At 34.6% G+C, this 20,078-nt stretch overlaps 1 protein-coding gene across 1 annotated transcript in view; it reads right to left on the bottom strand.

Moving 5' to 3' along the window:
• Positions 1-20,078, bottom strand: part of LOC149807313 (TBC1 domain family member 2B-like) — an 86,967-nt gene that overhangs the window by 59,958 nt on the left and 6,931 nt on the right. Inside the window, exons 4-8 of the mRNA XM_089965204.1 lie at positions 19,739-19,985; positions 15,900-16,210; positions 10,220-10,347; positions 4,146-4,530; positions 2,813-2,919 (exon numbers count right to left, since the gene is read on the bottom strand). Of these exons, the coding sequence (XP_089821330.1) occupies positions 2,813-2,919; positions 4,146-4,530; positions 10,220-10,347; positions 15,900-16,210; positions 19,739-19,985 (1,178 nt within the window). The remainder of the gene's footprint in view (positions 1-2,812; positions 2,920-4,145; positions 4,531-10,219; positions 10,348-15,899; positions 16,211-19,738; positions 19,986-20,078) is intronic.

Genomic DNA, 20,078 nt, shown 5'->3' with positions numbered 1-20,078 from the left:
AGTGGAGTACTCATTAAGATGCATTCCTTCACCAAATTTCATGAATACATGTATAGGTATAGCTATATATATATTTCTGTTATGACTCAATATTCATAAACAAAGCAAAAGAAAGAAGCAAAACCAACAAGTTTTGTAAAACTTAACAAATACTTTAATTTTTAAAAGTTATTAATGAAAATATGAAAGGAACTTACAGTATTATGAAGTGAATCCAAAATAATACTGAAAAGTAATACAAAATGAAAAGTTTCTTGTAAAGTTCAGAACCAGAAATGTACTGGTCTGCCAAGCATCATGATGTCAAAATGGCATTGTCCAAAACTCATCTGAATAATTCACAATAGTTTCAAAATAATGTTATAATCCCAAGGGCACTTTCTATTTCCACTGAACAGCATAAACAAATCTTTTCCCTCTCAAATAATATCATAGTACAACATAAAACACATCTGCAGACTTGATGTTACAACAGGAACACAAGAAATAAGACTGACTCCAAAATACGAATGAAATCTGATTGCTCAGTTCTCTCCTTATATACACCTTCAAAGTGTCTATGACTATATGTCGCAATATATCCCATGTGACGGATATGAAAACTCAAATCTAAATTTTCAAAATACCTGTTTGTGTGACCTGACTCATCCAATAGGAATTAAATTAATTCTTTTAAGATTCCACCTGACCAATCTGTCTAATGGGAAAAAGGCCAAATCTTGTAAACATATTTACCAATAATTTTATTATTAGTAACTATCAACACATATGTATGCATCCATTTATAAATCTTAAAATAGACCTATGCATGCATGAAATCCAGCTATAGATAAGAACTGTAATTTAGAGCAATGAACAAAAAATTAAAAAAATAGATAAGATCATGAACCAGGAGTTACAATTTTTTTAGATATACATAACAGTTCTGTATTACAGAAATTGCAGAATAAAACAAGTTTAGCTTTATCAAAAATACCCAAAAATAAATAGGTCCGATCTCTTTGACATTTTCCCATAGATAATATAACTTGAATTTTACCACTCTGAACACCATGGTAACTGGAAAATATTGATGGCACAACTTAATAGAGAGAGGTTAAGTAAAAATTCATTTACAGATTATGTGCTGTAGCTGCTTTGTTTAGTGTGGTTGGCTGTTTTGGGTGCCATTCAATGTTGAGTACTCAGATGAAAACACAGTGTTCAGGTTTTATCTTGCTACATGTTTGATATGTGCTCATACAGATGGTAGCATTGTTTTAATCATTCAAATGACCAGCCTACTATCACTGACATAGTTTTAGCATTTGTGTTCTTTATATTCAGTATCTATAGAGATCAGTCCATAAAATCACCTATAAAATAGTCAAATCCATGAACTTAAGTACCCATGAAAATGTCCTTTACATAATTTAAATAAAACCCAAAAATATATACCAATGAAAATAAATGAAACCACAGTAAATGAAGCTGGGATTTATTCTGATTTTGAAGAAAGAACTGATAAATTAGATTTGATTGTTCCAGTGATAACTAAAAAGTTCAAATCAATTGTGTCCTCCTTTGTTTGTCTAATACTTTTGTAATGAAAGCTTTGGAAATCAAGAAGATAGTCCAGCCCATATGAAAATTCTCTCTCATCATTCACTGCAACCCAGGCATCATATTTAAAGGTCTATTTAACCTTTGAAAATCTTGTGAAATGTTGAGAACAACCTTATTATGGCACATGAACTCTAACAAAAAAACTGAAAAACTGTCATCCACAGATTTTTTGAAAGACTACCACAGATCTTTTGAAAGACTACCACAGATTTTTTGAAAGACTACCACAGCAGCAAGTGTAAAGTTTACCAGAAGCAAGTGAAAATTTGACTAAGTATTTGAACATTTGATATATTGTCCTAAATCCAAGCCGAGTTTAAAATTCCATGTTACAAGATCAAAAATGTACAGTATCTGTGTTTGTACAGTTATTCAATATAGTGTTTTCCCATTTTAAAAATTTAGCCTCCAACAGTACTGATTCTTTTTATATTGTAATTATTTGGGACTTTTCAAAAGAAATATTTAAAACTTGGAATGTAAAGATTTATGTACCTACTGTTTCATTTGTCTTCCTTTTAAAAAGAATTAGAGAACTTTATTTAATAATTGGTATTTTACAGTGCTTACAGATGAACATGGTTGATATTATGGGATTATTTGAGATTTTTGGTTTGGTGCTTTATGGCACATGAACACAAATAGGTGATCATGTGCCAAGGCGATAAAAGTAAAGTGCCTTTCCCAAAGACACACCACAGTAGCTGATAAAGGCTAGTCCTCTGGTAGGATTCGAACCTGCACCCTATTATTAGTGAGTCTGGCATGCTAACCACCGAGTCACTGCAGCTCCAGGTTATTTGGTACTTAGTGCTTTATTTGTTGGTATGTTGACATTTTGTAGAACAGATGCTTCTGACTGACTTTATTATTTGGGATTAATTAGAACAAAATCATTTTATTGGTTCTAAGTAATTCTAAATAAGATCTATGTCAATCTGCATTGCACTTTATCTCACATAATTCTAGTTTTCCATATATCTGGGATTTTTGTTGGAAGTTACCAATTATTTAATTTTCAACAGTTTTGAAAGTTTAAACATATTTTATTAATATTTTGCAGACATTTTACATGCTCTCACAACTGGAGACTTATAAGATTACATACATTACTATACTGGCTGATAAAAACATTAAAATTACAGAAATTAAGGATACTGTGCAAATTATTATTTAAAATATCACATGGTAGAATGGTCATACTCACAAGAGAAACATTTTCTCCCTTGCCTCATCGTGTTTACGTAACTCATTAACTTCAAGAATCTCTTTGGTAAGGAATTTGTGCTGAAGTTCATATGCTTGGCACATATCCTGAGAAACAAATATAAAATGACAACATTTTAAAAATCCCCTTAACATTTTCAATCTATCTGAAAATCTACAAAAAAATTAAATAATTATTCCTCTGCACTCCAAAAATCATACATGCAAAGAATTCGTCAATAAGATTTCTCACTTCAATATTTAACATTATCCCTGTCTTTTGACCTTTATGTGCACAAAATGTACATGTTTATCTTTATAATTTCCTTTATTCCTAATTTAGTTAACAAAATCTGTATTGAAAAGATAAAAGATCATTTCCACTATGTAACTACTTTCTCAACCCCTCCCTGTAACTGCAACACTTCCTTGTTATATTGCACTAATGACTACTCTCTCAACCACAGTAACTACATCACTTCCTTGTTAAAATGGTCTTCTTGGAGTTCATGGATGCTGATCACATAAAGTGCTGAACTGCCATATAACATGAAACTGGTAGATGTAGAATACAGTACTGACTAATCTTAGATAGATAATAATTACAGAATACAGTACTAATTTGAGATAGATAATAATTACAGAATACAGTACTAATTTGAGATAGATAATAATTACAGAATACAGTACTAATTTGAGATAGATAATTATTGCAGAATACAGTAGTGAGTAATCTGAGACAAATGTAAATTTGAAAAGCAAGAATTGGTGACGCATAACCGGACTGACTCTGATGTAATCAATAAGCTGATGAAAATGTACTGATTATTTGAACTTTTTATGTAAATATAAAGGTGTAACATGGTCAATGGCATGATTGCATTATATTTGGAAATGTGTTAAAAATTAAACAAAGGGAAATCAACTGAAGGAAAGCTGAACTGCATATTTTAAGCATGGATGTAAATTCCACTTTTATGATAAATTTGTCTGTAAGATAAATGGAGCAACCCTCTCTCGTATGACACTGTAACAAATCTATTAAATCTAATACTTAAAAGTGTTCAAAAATATCTTGAAAATGCGATACCTAGCTAACTGATTTAGTGGTTTTTGGGAACAAGCTGTAAAAAAAACTGTTAATAGATGATGCACAATGGAAGTCTGATGTTTTGATAAAGCATGACAAATGCATAAACCACACCATAAGCCAAGACAAATGAAGAAACCACACCATAAGCTTATGACAAATGAAGACCCTTACCAAAATCTCATTTGGCCTTACAAGCAGATTAGCCAACAGTGGGATTAACTTATATCAAAGGAATTTATACCTTCAAGTCTTGCACCTGTCTTTGAAGCTGCAGATAAGAATAATCTGACACAACAGGGGAAGACACTTTTATGGAACTTAAGGAATCTTGGCTACTTCTTGACATCCGATCTCCTGCCCCACGTTCCTCCTCCTCACGTTCAATATCAAACACTTTATTTGACAGCTTTGTGATTGCCTCGTCTTTGGCTAAAAGCATATCTTGGTACATATCCACTTGATCATGCAGAGTTTGAAGCTCTGACTCACAACAACGTAGTTTTTCTGCCGTGATTTCCAGCGCTTGTTTTGTCTCTGCAACAGTGTGGTTCAACAAAACAATTTCCTTGTCCCTAGCTACAAGCATTTCTGTCAAGTCTGATTTGTTGGCTGAGCTGGCATCTTGCCTAGATTTTTCAAAATAGTGAAAATATAAAACCTAGAAATAAGCATACATGCTTGCTACTGTTTATACTCACATATATGATGAGTCAAGCTGCAAACTGTACAGACCCAGATCTGTCATTGCATAGTGCACCAGCAGATCTGGGTATGTGCATTTTGTTAGGAGTTATCAGTAAAACCAACAACACAGACCATGATCTGCAGGTACATTATGCTACAACAGATCAGGATCTTTATTGTTTGCATTTTGACTTGACTTATAAGCAAGTACATATATGGTATTTATATGCGCTAAAAGGAGAAGTTAAATCTTCTGGAAGCTTGTTTTATTATGATCTAATGTTGAGATTTTCCACATATTATCAAGTGAATCCAAAATAATAAAGAAAATGATACAGAATGAAAGTATATATGCAAAATAAATGCAAAATAGAGAAATGTCATTCAATGATACTTGTTCTAATTGCTAAATTAGCATAAAACCAATTTTAACATAAGCGAGTTTTTGGTATAAGTTTTGATTTCATTTAATGAATGATAATATGCCCTTATATCTTTCACAAAAAGGCCTGTCTGCACTTATTTTCTCTCATGTATCCACATAATATGATTATTTTTGGGTGCACACGTGATTCAGATTTTACAGAGGTATATCTCAGCTTGCTGCATCATTTTACTACCAGTATGTTTAACTGGCCTGGATAGGATAGTGATTACACATCCTCTTTACACCTCTATTGCCTCATGTTTGTTCCCTAATATCAAAATATTCAGGGAAAGGGTTTTCTGTTAAAATTGTAGGTACTTGAGTTTCCTGTACCTAAAACTTCACTACAATATTTATCTGTTAATAAACCCATACAATATGAATATCCCAATGACATCTCCAAAAATTGTGAAATGCAAGAGAAAAAAAGTTAGATAGTCATGGAAAGTGTAAGAAAAAGTCCAAAAAATATTTCACCTAAAAATTGGACATTAACTCAAGTTTGTTATGAGATTTCTCATTGGTATTTTCACTTTGTGTATGTGTTTGTGCGGGTTTTGTTTTGCAAAGATCACATTTTAAAGAACCAGTGTGATCTTGCAGCTAGGCTCCAGTTTAATTATTCTCTATGAAACACCCCAAAAGTTTCCCTGACTGACTATTACGATTCTATATGAAACACCCCAAAAATATCCCAGACTGACTACTGTGATTACTTTGCTTTCACTTTTTCCAGCAATGCAGCATTTAAGTAGTGTTGATCAAATGCATCCTGGGCCACACCATAATTTTTTTCTTCAAAAAATCCCCATCTCTCCCTCTTCTCATCATAAAAATAGGTTTGTTTTTAAATGATATACCACCATGACTCTACTGAACCTGTCCCTCGATAATTCACAAATCTGGTGGTCCAGGTTCTGGGAATGATTTTTTTTCTTCAGCCAATCAGCCATGGACTGTCCTTTGTTAGCAACACTACCCCATTTGACCTGTAATATTTCTTTCTTTCTTTTACAAATAAATTGAAGAAAAAGTGCTTTTCAATTCTTAAATCATCCAAGTGGAAGCCAATTGATAGTGAGAGACTGATGGAATAAAGGATTACTTGAATTGGCAAAAATATCATGCAATACACGGATCAATAGTCCAAGTTTGATCTTTGTCAATCAAATATTTGTCGGTTCTCAACCATAGCTGAAACTAAATGTCAAACTGATTCACTTACCATATGTTCTTGATGGATGACTAAAAGTTTGTTCAAGCAATGGAGTTAGCAGTAGGTGGCAAAGAATTTGTCTGCAACAAGAAGTGTTGCACTGAAGGACCTCAAATGTTTAAGGTCCATAAAGGACAAAAATTAATAAAAGTAGACTTTCAGGTTTGCTGAAAAAAGACATGGAAATGAGTGTTGAGTATGACAAGAAGAAATCATTTGATTATTTACAGCATGTAGTGCATTCTCAGAGATATCAAATCATTCAAAAATGCCTAATTCTAAGGCATGTCAGATTTTAAAACTGACCCATTTGCACACGAAACAAGCACACAGCATATTACTTGCACCAGAAATGTTACTGCAATTAAATCAAACATACCTCCTGCCCCATTTTCCAAACCCCGATTACCCAAGCATCTACAAAACAGAGAGCAGATCAGAAGAAAAGGCTTGAATGTTTTTTCAACACTGAATATGGGGTGATTAAAGCTGGAAAACATTTCTTTGCTTTTGTTTTAGCTTGTAACATTCAGCAAAAGAATGGCCTTGATTTGGGATAAAATTACATCAACAGTCATGATAGTACATCTTTCCTCAACTCCACAGTTTGTTCCCAAAAATCACCAATAAAAAGAGAGATATTTGAGTCGCAGTCCATGAGCATTCTAGCTAATGACAGCACTGATAGCGCCATTCTTGAACAAAAGATAGTATATGTAAAGTATGTCTTGCCTGTAGACAAAATGCCCATCACCAGAATGAAATCTATTATTCCACTGGATAGTGCCACAGCAGATGGTATTTATGCTCAATCAAGATTGCCATAGAAAGTTTTGGAATTAAACTAGATTCTTTGAAACAGATCCAGAAAAAAGTTTGGGAACTTGTCTGTGCAAATTTTGAATGAGGATCTACACACAGTGTGGCTCATAAATCAGAACTGGTTGCATTCGATGCAAATAAGAAGTTATCATTTATGCCAGCATTTGAGGCTCATAAATCAGAACTGGTTGCATTCGATGCAAATAAGAAGTTATCATTTATGCTAGCATTTGAGGATACCATTAAGACAATATTTGGGTGTTACCATTCGTACCCTAAAGGAGGTGTGAACTGAAAGAAGTAGCAAAAGTGACTAAAAGTGATCTGGTACATGTTAGTGCCATCAAACAGGTTGGAAGTATGGAAAGAGCTTTGTGAGAAGAACTTGGAGGCAGTCACTGTACACTTTGAGCATGCAACTGCTGCTGGCAACCATAGTGATCATACAAACAAAGCCATGGACTTAATATCTGTGATCTTCTTGAGAAGGTTGTATTTTATGCTTGACTATATGCCCATCATAGCTGACCTGTCCAAGGCTTTCCAGACTGAACATTTCCTAATTGCTAACATGGTAGAAGTGTCTAGTGCAGTTAAGTTCTCTAAAGACTACTCGTGGCAGAAACATGTAAGTATTTCTGCAAAAGAATGACACTGTAGCTAAAGTATTTGGCAATATTTCACTGAAGGGATTATGTCAACCTGTTACATTAAGTGTAATGAGGTGTATGTAATGTAAAACAGTACCATCAAATATATTCAAGAGAGATTGTAAAATCTGAAGGAGGAACCAATCAAAACAGCTGTCAGAATCTGTGGTGTGTTTCTATTTCTCTGGGGAAGATTAGCAGACAATTTTAGGCAATGATTGCTTACACTGAAACTGCCAACATGTTAGGTCCATAGTAGCCAACCCACTCGCTGATGTGTATAGCTTAGTGTTGAGAGGGAGGATATTTGTTGAGCTATAGCCAAGTTTTTTTAATACCTCTTCATCATCTCATCTACTAGTGTTTGTTTTTTCAAGGCCAATGTGGTGAAGATAGACGTGAGGACCGCCTTGACCAAATAGAATTTTCACAACTAGTTATTCACCATGCTGTAGTGACCAGAAGTAGTTGATTTCTGTGCTGATTAGACTATTAACCACTGGCTACATTCCCCCCACCACAAACACACACAGAGGACCAAATCATAGTTTGTATGAGGTTGAGCAATCTGTTAAGTGAATTGTTACTTAAGCGGTTACTGTCTATAAACCAACTTCATGAATTGTTTTCCTGTTTCACTGAATAAACTTTCAATTGCAAAATGTATTTTGACTGATGCTGGTGTTGTTTTTCAACAGATATTGATAACTTTTAGACCTGAAGTTTCTGTTATTGACATTACTGAGATTCAAAGAGGATCCACCAATGGGAAGGCATAATCATGTAGTTTGAAAATTTTAGAATGGTATTATTAGTAAAGTATTTCTATTGTTGAATAAGCAATAAAGTAGGTTTCTGAATGTATAGTTTGTATTAATCTGGTATTTTTTTTTCCTGTCTTTCATTTATAATAATGTGCTGTAGTAAATATTTGCATGTCAGACTTAGCTGTTGGATGTACCCTGGCATATGCAGATCTGGGTAGTGTAGTCCTGGAACAGAGCATCAGTGTATTTAGTGCATGGAAAGCTTTGTTTAACAGATCAGCCTCATTATAGAGAAGTGAGTTGCAAAGTTTGAAGCAAACTTTAAATTCCCAAATTGGCACTCAAGAGGTTTGCTCAAGGATGAGCAGAAGTCATTATTACTAATGATGAAATTGCAGCATGAATTCTTTATTAATAGAAATTTTGTTTTAAACAACTGAGCTTCAACACTAATGGATGTTTCTTCATGATCTAATTGACCATAGTTTTTGAAAAAATGAAATCTTGTTTTATTTGTAAATCAATAATAACACTTGAATATATACATATCTGTATGCAAAAGCAGTTGTGCAATACACAATGTTTTATGTATTGTTGGCTGAAACATGTTGAAGTAATGTTTTTAACAAACTTTCAGACACTGGTTACCTTGAAAATAGAGGTGATTAATACAGAAAAGTGAAAAACACATGAGAAAAGCATTTTACTGACAATTATTCCTAACACAATCGGAAAATGAGTACTAAACCATCCCACCCCATATTCTCATTGTTCATGTCCTCCTGTAACTCATTCAGTGGCTTATATTGCAGACTGTGCTTCTGGATCCTACAGTGCATGAGTTATTGAGGGGGAGGTGTATCAGTCAGGAAAAAATGTGATAAAATCCAAAGCCAGTATCAATCAACCATAAAATTTCAACACCCAATCCTGCACCATGACAAGATTATCTTTTTCAATTTTGGTCATCAGGACACTACCATCATACCATTCACCCATATTACATGTAGAATGTCCTGGGCCATAGTCTCAATCTATTTTTAAACAAAATTTCAAATGCCAACATCCAACCCCTTACCATGATACAAAAATTTCTTTTTCAATTTTTGTCTACCATGACCCTACCAACCAGTTGTCGGGAAAAATCCTTGGCCAGCCTAATACTACCTACTATATTACAAAAACACCAAACACCACATTACAAAAACACCAAACACCATATTACAAACACCAAATCCAAAACATTTATCACCCTCATTTCAGCTCTTTTATACAAGTTTGCAGAAGAAAATTCTCATTTTAGTATGGTAACTTTCAGCTTCAGAAACTAAATAACAAATGTAAAGAATTAACCAATGAAATTATTAAAATGACAATTTCTAACCATAAGCGCTAAGTTCAACTAGCTTAGCATAGCAAGATCCTTCATTTTTAATTTATCATTTTGTATTTCATACAGGTGAAGTATTCGATATAACCAATAATATTATGCATTTCTTCAAAGAAAATATACCTTCTAATCCTGTCACAATGTGCTGGAGCTATCTGGTAATCAGAAAAAGACACAACTGCTTTCACTGAAAAAACTGCATCATAAACAATGATGCTGTCCAGAATAATCAGTTGATACTACTCACTTCTCATAGGGGTAAAAAGCTGCAAAAAATGCAAGTAAGTGAAAAATCTAGATTTTACCGAGATATAAGTATGAAACAGAAAACTGAAACTTTGGCATGGGGAGATGCAAACCTTGATTCAAGTTCCTTTGAGAGAGAGTCGACCTTCTTGTGGAGGAAACTGATGATCTCCCTGTTGGCCAGAAGCTCTTCCTCTAGGTCCTGAATATCTTTACAGGAAGAAGAGGGTGTAACCAGGACCTGAAGGGAAAAAAATGGGTATCATGGGCACTCTTGTAACAAGATGATGAAGTTCTCTTCCAGTCCTAGGATGTCCTTAAATCTGGGACCATACCCAGGGTTATAATCTTATTGATAAATACATTAGAACAGTTCTGAAAAATTCATATCATCATCATCTCTTTCTGAGGTATTTACAGCAATACTCCTGATGAACAAGTCTTATCAATTTCATTGTTTGTAAAATGGATGATATTCTTCAATTTAATATGCATTATAACTGGAGAAACCAAGTTTTGGAGTTGAACATATTTCTTTGGTAATACTTAAGCAATCACAGTACACTGGGAATACATCCACTGTGTCATAATACCTGCCCCTTCCAAACTTGCTTTTAGCAACAAAAGTGCTAAAAGTTGTCTGCCCAGATGTAAGTCAGATGAGAGTGATCTCCTCATGAAAAGAGAAACTGGAACCAGATACTATCTACACTATAATTATTACTGATGCAGATATGGATGCTTCATCTGGTTTTCAAAAGTAACAGTGAGAAGGCTGGGAGAGTGTGCCCATACTATAATCAAGTAAACATTCTGAAGAAAATTATCACAATACTTTAGAAGAATGGTAACAGGTGGTCCTCTGATGTACATTTAGCAGCTACAAATCTTTCGAGAGATGCAGGCTAGAATGAATACAATTACACTCACCCCACCCCCACCCCCAGCAAACACAGCAGAAGTTAAGTGGTCATGACACTGCAAAGCTGCTGACTGAATTGAGAAGGTAGCATATAGCACTTCCGATATAGGTCTCAGCAGATCAAAACTGAGCCCTTTGGGCTAAAAGATTGCTGAGATAAAAGCAAGAGAAAGTTGTCTCTAACCTCCATCCCATGGCTTGGATAATGCAGTCTGGAAACAGTAGTGCTCCAATGCTGTTCTAGTGGTGATTAATCATGACTGCCCTAACTTTGTGAGCAAATATGCACAAAAAACTTGGTCTTGTCTTGGATTGGTTCTTTATATCAAAAATGATTTAGTCTTGGGTTGGTTCTTCACATACATAATGAATAACCCATCATTGCAGGATGACTGAGTTGGATCTAAAACATCTTCCTTTTTGTTCTTTCAGTGTTATAAGTAAATGAGACTGCCTTCATTTCACCTGCTGAGTTGCCACTTCAAACCCATTATTGGGTTTTGTAGCAGGCCTTGAGAAAATGTTCCAATGTTTGATTCCCCAAGGTGGAAACCTGAAACCACAGAAGTGATCACGCTGTCTTAAGTGAAAGTGAACTAACAATACATGCTTCACTGATTGTTCCTGCTCCCTCATGGATTCAGTCACCTCCTTCATTGATCCTGCCTGCTCCCTGGAATGAGCACCTACTGCTCAGGCTTTTGTATTTAGGACCGAAGAGACAAAGTTTGGAAGATTTGTACTCCATCTTACCATCTGAATCCGTATGGGTGAACAAATAATTTGAATAGTTGATTCAGTAAAGGCAGTGAGACAACACTATCACTGAGTCTATCAAGGATATGGCACATAGATACAGATTTGTTGATGATGACACCATCTAAGAAAATCCCAATCCAGAAAGCAGAAGTTGAGTGTTTTGGTCCCCCCCATCCAAATTTGCCTTCTAATGTCAGTAGAATTGTCAGATATAATTAGGATATTATTTCAAGATAGCATCTCCTATCACAGCTGCACTGAATTCACTACAGCCTTCATACCCAGGAGACTGTTGTGTAGTGGACACTCCTGATGAGGACAGACCTGCCAAATTCCTGAACTGATGGCAGACAGTGGACATACCAACCCACTGAGAGGTATAAGCGCAATTGTTGCTAACAAGGAGCAAAAAAGGATAACTTGTGCACAAAATATGTAATCTATATATTTCTATTACCAATATTAGTATCCTTACTTTGTTGAGGCTACAACATCGTAGTTACAAATGTGCATGTTTATTTTTACAACTAACCAGGATGTATAAGTCAAAATATTTGGAAAAAATAGGCAAATTCCATGTGGATTAGAACCAGAACACCAAAACAAAACATACTGAAAAATTATTCATATTCAACACTCACTTTAACTAGTCTATTTGTCTAACTTTTGCCAAATCATCATGAGGTTCATAAATTCTAGATGACGAAGTGCTCAACTTGATTGCTGTGTTGCATCACTCTCATATTCTTCTTTTACACATTTGTAAAGTGGTGTTGATGTGTTGTTTTTCTGATCGGACATGTTTTTAAGTTTTAAAAAGACTAATCTGCTCAAAGAAGTTTCATCTACAAGTCAAACTGTAAAAGCTTGTTTGCTTAATATCTGGTGCCATTTTCTTTAAAAGTACAGACCGGTCCACTAACTAACTTGAATATCAATATATGAATCTGCAAGGCAGAGTTTCAAATTAAAGAAACCGATCGGTTTTCTTGGAAATGGGCCATTTATAGTTGCTATAAATAGAAAATTAGGAAATAATATGTAGGTCCTTGCTCTACAATCTAGTTATTATACTATTCTCATGCAGCAGTCATTGTTTTTCGGATATTCTCAAAATTTTAAAATAAGTGGAATGAAAAAGATATTAATTAAATAACTATTTATTATTATTTATTTTAATTTTAATTTTTAATGTACCAGAAAAGTGTAATCCATTCACAGGCAAGCATGAGACATAATTTGGTGAAAAAAGCATTACTGATTACACCAAAGCATAACGGTTGGTGTGGAAGTAGCTGTACAGGCATCAATACAGACCATAATTCATTGAGGCTGAAACTGCAAAGAAAAACCTGCTGTAAGCCAGTTGATGTATTCCCATTTGCTGAGATGGGATCTCACTGATTTTGACACTGGGATTACTTGATCCAGATGGAAAATCTTTAGTTGCTACTTGTACATGAGCTTTATCCACAGTGGTCTCAAAGCAGGTAGCCCAAGTTGATGAGATATACTGCCACAGCAAGAAGACCCCACAGGTAGCCCAAGTTGATGAGATATACTGCCACAGCAAGAAGACCCCACAGGTAGCCCAAGTTGATGAGATATACTGCCACAGCAAGAAGACCCCACAGGTAGCCCAAGTTGATGAGATATACTGCCACAGTGAGAAGACCCCACAGGTAAAGAATTCACCAGGCTTAGATGTGATTATTTGAGAGAATATCAGACATCATCAAGATCACTTCAATGCATGTTCTTTAGGGATAAAGACCCTATTTATATGTCTGTTAAAACCCACACCAATATGGGTAAAATGTTAGGAAAGGAAAATAACAGATTTGTCATTGTTAACAAGGAATCCAAGAAAAAGCAGAATTGAAACAAGGGATTTCATGCAAAACAAGGGATTTCATCTCTTGATCTGGAATACAACTTACCTAGTGCTTTGAATGCCATCCTAGTAGTTGGAAGTTTGGACATGAGTTTAAAGCAAAACATGACTCTGTCCATATTTCTTTTGAAGACCAGGTATTGATATTTACAACAAAAGGATACATACTGACTTGATATATGTGTGCAAGTACCAGGAAATGAAAGCATAGGTTGATATTGTACAGGTGAAGGTGTCATCTACAGCTGTGTGGCATTTGGTGCCCATGTCCGGTACTGGCTAGTTTGGGAAAGGTCAATGAAACCAGTGTTTGCATATCAACTACAAGTCTGGATGGTGTGCCATATTAAGTCTGAATAAGTTGCCATATCAACTACAAGTTTGGATGGGCTGCCATATCATACAAATCTGGATTGGGCTGCCATTTAGTGTTTGTCCCTCTAACCATACTGTCATGAAAATCTGAACAGCCTGAGATGACAAGTAGTTAACTGTCAACAGAGGTGTCTTTGGCAGCAAGAATGATGGTGTCTGCATCCCTGATCATGTGTTTCCCTTTCTCTCATTGTTCATAGAAAGAAGTAATGATGATTACACATACCTTCCAGTGTGTGTGCACAAATGCCATGTATGACATGAACTGTACCCCATACAATAAATATACAAGTAGGGTAGTTGACATCAATTCTAACTACAGACATTTACACCTCACAGACTAAATAATAATATTATGAACCAGGGATTGAAGTTCATGTTAATCTACCTGCAATTAGTAATTTTACCTATGATCATTAAACCCAGCAATCACTAATTGGTTGAAGCAGTGAAAGAAATTTCTGGTTGCTATCCTTACACTTAAGACATGGTCATGAAATGTCATATCCTTTAATAATTAATTGATTTCTTTACTGTCTTAATTGAGTACATACCAACATCCTGCACTGGATGAGGTACAATAAATGCACAAGGCACAAATAGACAGGTGTTAGACCATTCGTCATAAAAATCAAGGCACAAATAGACAGGTGTTAGACCATTCGTCATAAAAATCAAGGTACAAATAGACAGGTGTTAGACCATTCGTCATAAAAATCAAGGCACAAATAGACAGGTGTTAGACCATTCGTCATAAAAATCAAGGCACAAATAGACAGGTGTTAGACCATTCATCATAAAAATCAAGGAAATTAGTGTGATTATTGTCAAAACAATCTTTAAGTTCATGATGTGTACTGACCTCAATCACTGATTTCATTATTGCTGATATTAAAAGTTATACTGTTTCTTGCTAGTATTGTCCGTATGGAAAAACTTGTGTTTGCCAACTCAACAAATAATCAAGAATTATATCAAGCAATGTGTTTTTAATATTTATATCATTGTTGATAAACATTCAATCCACTGTATGGAGATAATTGTAAACATGTGAAAAATCAGTTTTGCATGGTTTGAAAAAAGAGTGATTCATAGTATAAGTTGATGTAGTAACATAAGTATGGCAAGATTTGGCACCAATTTTCTATCCAAGTGGAGATAACTCTTTTCTTACCTCCACCTAGGTAGGCAGATGCATTTTAGCACATCTGTGCTAAAACAAGCTTGGAAGGGTTGGATTTGCAAGGAAGTGGATGTACTCCAGATGTAATTTGAATGGTCAATGTATTTTAAGAAGAAACATGATATTGGTTCAAAATGTGACTTTTTTGCTTGCACATTTAGCTGTTTGGAAATATGTCATTATTATTAGTTCCTAAAATGATGGAACTATCTGAAATGTTGTTTACTGCAACACAAAAAGAAAAATCAACCTCAAATATTTATAAATTATTACAATTAGTATGGAAGATGGACATTAAAATCTGTGTCAGAGAGGAGAGAGACAGAATGACAGAAGGTAGACAGATATACATAGAGATAACTAGGATAGCATTCTGGATCACTGCCATCTCACCTCTGTCTGCGTGGGTTCGAGTCCAAGGCTCGGCTAGTATGGGTACGTGGGAAAGCCTGCCAGTAGCTTCTTGTGGGTTGGTGGTTCTTCCCTGGGTTTTCCAGGGTTCTTCCTCCACCAGTTATACTGGCTGCCATGTATAGCCTATCTTGTGCTGAAAAATGGCATTAAACCCTAGAACAACAACAACAACAATAACTAGGATAGGCTAAAATAACAGACAGACAGACAAATGGATACTTAAAGTATGGCACTAATACAACTTACATGTGATGATGAGGAGGTTGGTGATCTTGGTCGTTGATTTTCTAGTCCTGCATTTGACATCTTCTTCCCAATTCGCTTCAGGGTCAACAAAAATTTTCCAGACTGTTTTGAATCTTGACCTCTGACATGACTCTTAGCTTCTGGACTGGACTTTACCTCTACTTCTAAGCTGGAAGCTTTAGCAACTGATGATTCTACTACAAGTGAATTTTCACTCTCTGTCTGTGCAGTGATCTCACCACCACATATCGTCTCACAATTGTCATAGAACTTGAAATCTTCCTGTGATGAACCTCTTGACATGTTACCCACTGGCATCCATTGAAAAAAGGAAAATCAAATACACTGATTGATGCTCAATTGATAATAAAATGCAAAATGAATAGAACACATAAAAGTCTTCCTTAATCTTTTAATTTCTGCAAATTTTGAGTTTATATATTCCAAAAACATACTTTACAATATTATTGTATATACTGCATAATAATCTGATCTCCACTGACAAAAAATGTAATAAAGACAAACTTGAGCCATGCGATTTTAATTGATCAAATTGTTTTTACATCAATGTTTTAAAAAATAATAATCTTTTGGTGATTACTGCATCAAATTAAAAAAAGAAAAAACATTGGAGTACCTAACAACATTACAATTCATATGCAAATAGCACAATGATATACCATATTCAACCTAATACTCACACTGTAAGCGTAACAAATTATTTTACAAGAAAATATCATGAGGATGCACAATGGAGAGAATGCTGGCATACCTCTATGCTACATTAATGTAATGTGGATGATATTTCTTTGGATATTGTACTTTTAGAAAGTTTATATGATTTAAGCACACTGCTAACTAAAATGACTGTTCCCTTGTGTCAAAAAATAAGCCTGAATTAGCCTAAAGTACACTATACATAGCAGCTATTAAAATAGGGAAAATGAATTTTGCCAGACTAGACAATACCAGCTTCTGAAAGTACAATTAATGAATTACCAAATATATAAAATGTAAAAAAAGTTATCAGCTCTTTTTTATACAATTTACCTCTGAAGTTCAGGAAGTGAAAATGACCAAGTAGAGCTAGCACTTTTTGAAAGGTGCACATCTGAAGTAAGGCCAAGCTGTATAATCTGTAACCCATATTACACCCATCAATCATACATCAAAATAAAGGGAATTAAAGGTTCTTTGAATTATACCTAAGATATACAAGGTCATTTTTAAATAGCCAGCATAACCAGTGAGGAAAGCTGGGGAAATTCTTTTTCTTTAAAATCCTAACCCTATGCAAAACATTAAACTGTAGAGCGCCACCCTAAGATTATTGCAAATAAAGCACATCATATTTATGCACATACGGGAAGAGTTATTTCCCTTTGTCTATGCTGATGCTCTTCACTGAGGAGATACAGTGACTCCAGCACTTAGGAGATACAGTGATTCCAGCACTTTGGAGATACAGTGACTACAGCACTTAGGAGATACAGTGACCTTGTTTATATGACTCATCATCATCCATAAGGCCTAGTCTCTGACCTTGTGTTTCTTGGTCCAGCAGCATGCCACAGCTTGATGGGATCTCAGACTTTAAACCTTGATGTCTGGTGAATTATGGAGCACCAATATTTGTGTCATATCAGTGAAGATTTATTAAAGTTTTTGTTAAAACCAATCAATAAATCATAATAAAGTAGATATTACACTTTCATATTTCTCTGAATGCTTGGTGCAGAAAGTGTACAACATCATATCCTTTCAAACTTCAGCCATTCGTATGCATTCAATCATTCATATGCATATTCCAAGCTTTTCTTGAAGTTTCTTACTCTTTTTGCTTGACCATATTTACTATTATACTCTCTTCTGTCATTATCTAAGTTTCAGTGGAGGCTGTGCACTTCGCAAAACTTCCACATTCTTTGTACAAACTTTTTCTTTAATTGGCATCATAGAGCCACTATTACTGACGTCCTATAAAATGCTACTACATATATACATGTACATGCATGTATAAACACACTTCCCAATAAACTGAATGTTTATCAACAATTTTAATATTAAAACACACTTTTCTATTTAGTTCTGGATTATTGACAGAGTTGGCCAGTGTGACCATCTCTGATTTGCCAATACTAGTCTGATACCCAACATCTTTTTTATGACAAGTATTAGTATATACTAAATAGCCAGTACACCAGGCTAGTTTTATGTACATGAAGACTCTTTTGATAATGATCAAACTATTTTACTTGATGTGTGGAATAACATGTCTATATCTGCCATGAAATTTATTGTACTGTGTCTGGTGCTGGATATTGTTAAGTATTAAAGCAACATAACAAACAGATCAGTTAACCATAAAAGGGGATGATTTCTCATGTTTTATTTCATACATCTGACAATGGCTGTCACATTTATAAAAAAAATGCAAATGTTTACATGACCATCATAACAAAAAACGATTCTGTTTAAATGGTATTAATTGACTTGCATGCCAGAACTAGTGATTTTGTAGTATATGTGAGTTGCTTTCATTATAAATAATGACAGTAAAAGGTGTTTTCTTAATGAGAACTGAAAATAAGCATTTTCCACAATAATTCTGATTAGTTGATAAAACTATTTTGACATTACAATGTATAAAAAAAGATGCAATATGAAGTGTATTACAAAATATGGACTTACTCATGCTCTAATGATTCCATAAATTACAACAATGTTATCAAGGATCAAAGAAAGTATAAAACTGAATCTGTCATGGTATATAAACTTCCTTAAAAAACATGTAAACAAAATGTTCAAAAATATGTATTCAGTGACAATAATATTTTTTTTTAAAAAATGAAACCCAACAAAACATTATTTCAAACTGAAATCAGAAATGTGCAAATTCAGTCCCCTGGAATTTACATGTTAATGAATAAATGTTCTGAATTTTCTCTTTCAATATTCTTGAACAGTTCAGATATTTGAAAGTCAGTTACCTTTAATGCCTATGCAAAAAATGGCGTAAATACCTTTTCCCCCACCAGTATAGTTGTCTGCTTTGTACTGCTAGTACATTTGGTCATACAGACGGAAACTTAGTTGGAAAATGTAGTTTTTATGGGCATTTTGTACAAAGGATTTAACTGGCACAAAGTTTTGAATCCCCTACTATCAACTATATACTCATTTCTCCTATTCTTGTGAGTTCCCAAACACTGCCACATTGACTATGTCAATTCTTAAACAAAAATTGCATTTTCCGTCCATCATTTATAGTGGCAGTTTCCTTATTAGTAAATGTTTCATTGTAACAAAGCCATTCAAGTTTTTTCCCTTCTGAAATCAAGAAAAAAATAATGAAACAACTGAATATTTTACATCAATATCCCATTAAGAAATTTGTGTATCTCTCAAGTGGTTGGTGCTACCCCCATTGCAGGAAATCGCTGTACAGCACAAGTTACATTTATTTTTCTTAGTCCCGCTGTCATCAACAATATGCCTCCAAACTAGAGATTGTTTGCCATGCTACTTTCAGTTAATTTAAATAAGACCAGGATACAATGTTAAATCATTTTATTGTGCTTTTTATTTATCACTTAATCTGAAGGTGGGTTTAGTAAACTAGACATGGCTAACACAAAACAATCCCATTTACATGTGTGAACATGGCAGCCTTACATCCAGTACAAAACCTCTTGCTACCTGCTATGATAGTGATTGGCAGAAATTTTAACTGCGCTAACACATTAGTGACAGTTGGGGTTTTAGTGATCTGTTGGCAAAATCAATGATTTCAGGTTAGTGGAATACAATTAATTTTGAGCCCTGCACAAAGAGACTACCTGGTGCAGACAATTGGTCTTTGATGTTGCTAAGGGCTGACTGCAGTTCAATTTTCAGGTTATTTAGCCCCCACAGAGGTGAAGTTTTTGTGAAGCTGAGGGTTGTGGAATCTGCAGTTGCAGTAGTGACATCTGGTAGAGTAATTCTAGGAAGACTGTCTTGACTGCTCTCTTTCACCAGCATCTCTGTCTGCTTGTCTGCATCTCTCCTGGAATCTGAAGCTAGGCCACTCAGTGCACTGTTTTTCTGAAAGTGATGAAAATAGTTACTGCATATAGATGATAGTCTGGAGTAGCAATCATACATTTTTACAGAGTCCCTTTACTCACATAAAGTATG

This window comes from Sinohyriopsis cumingii, chromosome 1 (genome assembly GCF_028554795.1).
Source record: "Sinohyriopsis cumingii isolate HCF-2022 chromosome 1, ASM2855479v2, whole genome shotgun sequence".
Lineage (NCBI taxonomy): Eukaryota > Metazoa > Mollusca > Bivalvia > Unionida > Unionidae > Sinohyriopsis > Sinohyriopsis cumingii.
The sequence above is the reverse complement of the archived record's forward strand: the minus strand, read 5'-3'. Positions and strand labels throughout refer to the sequence as shown.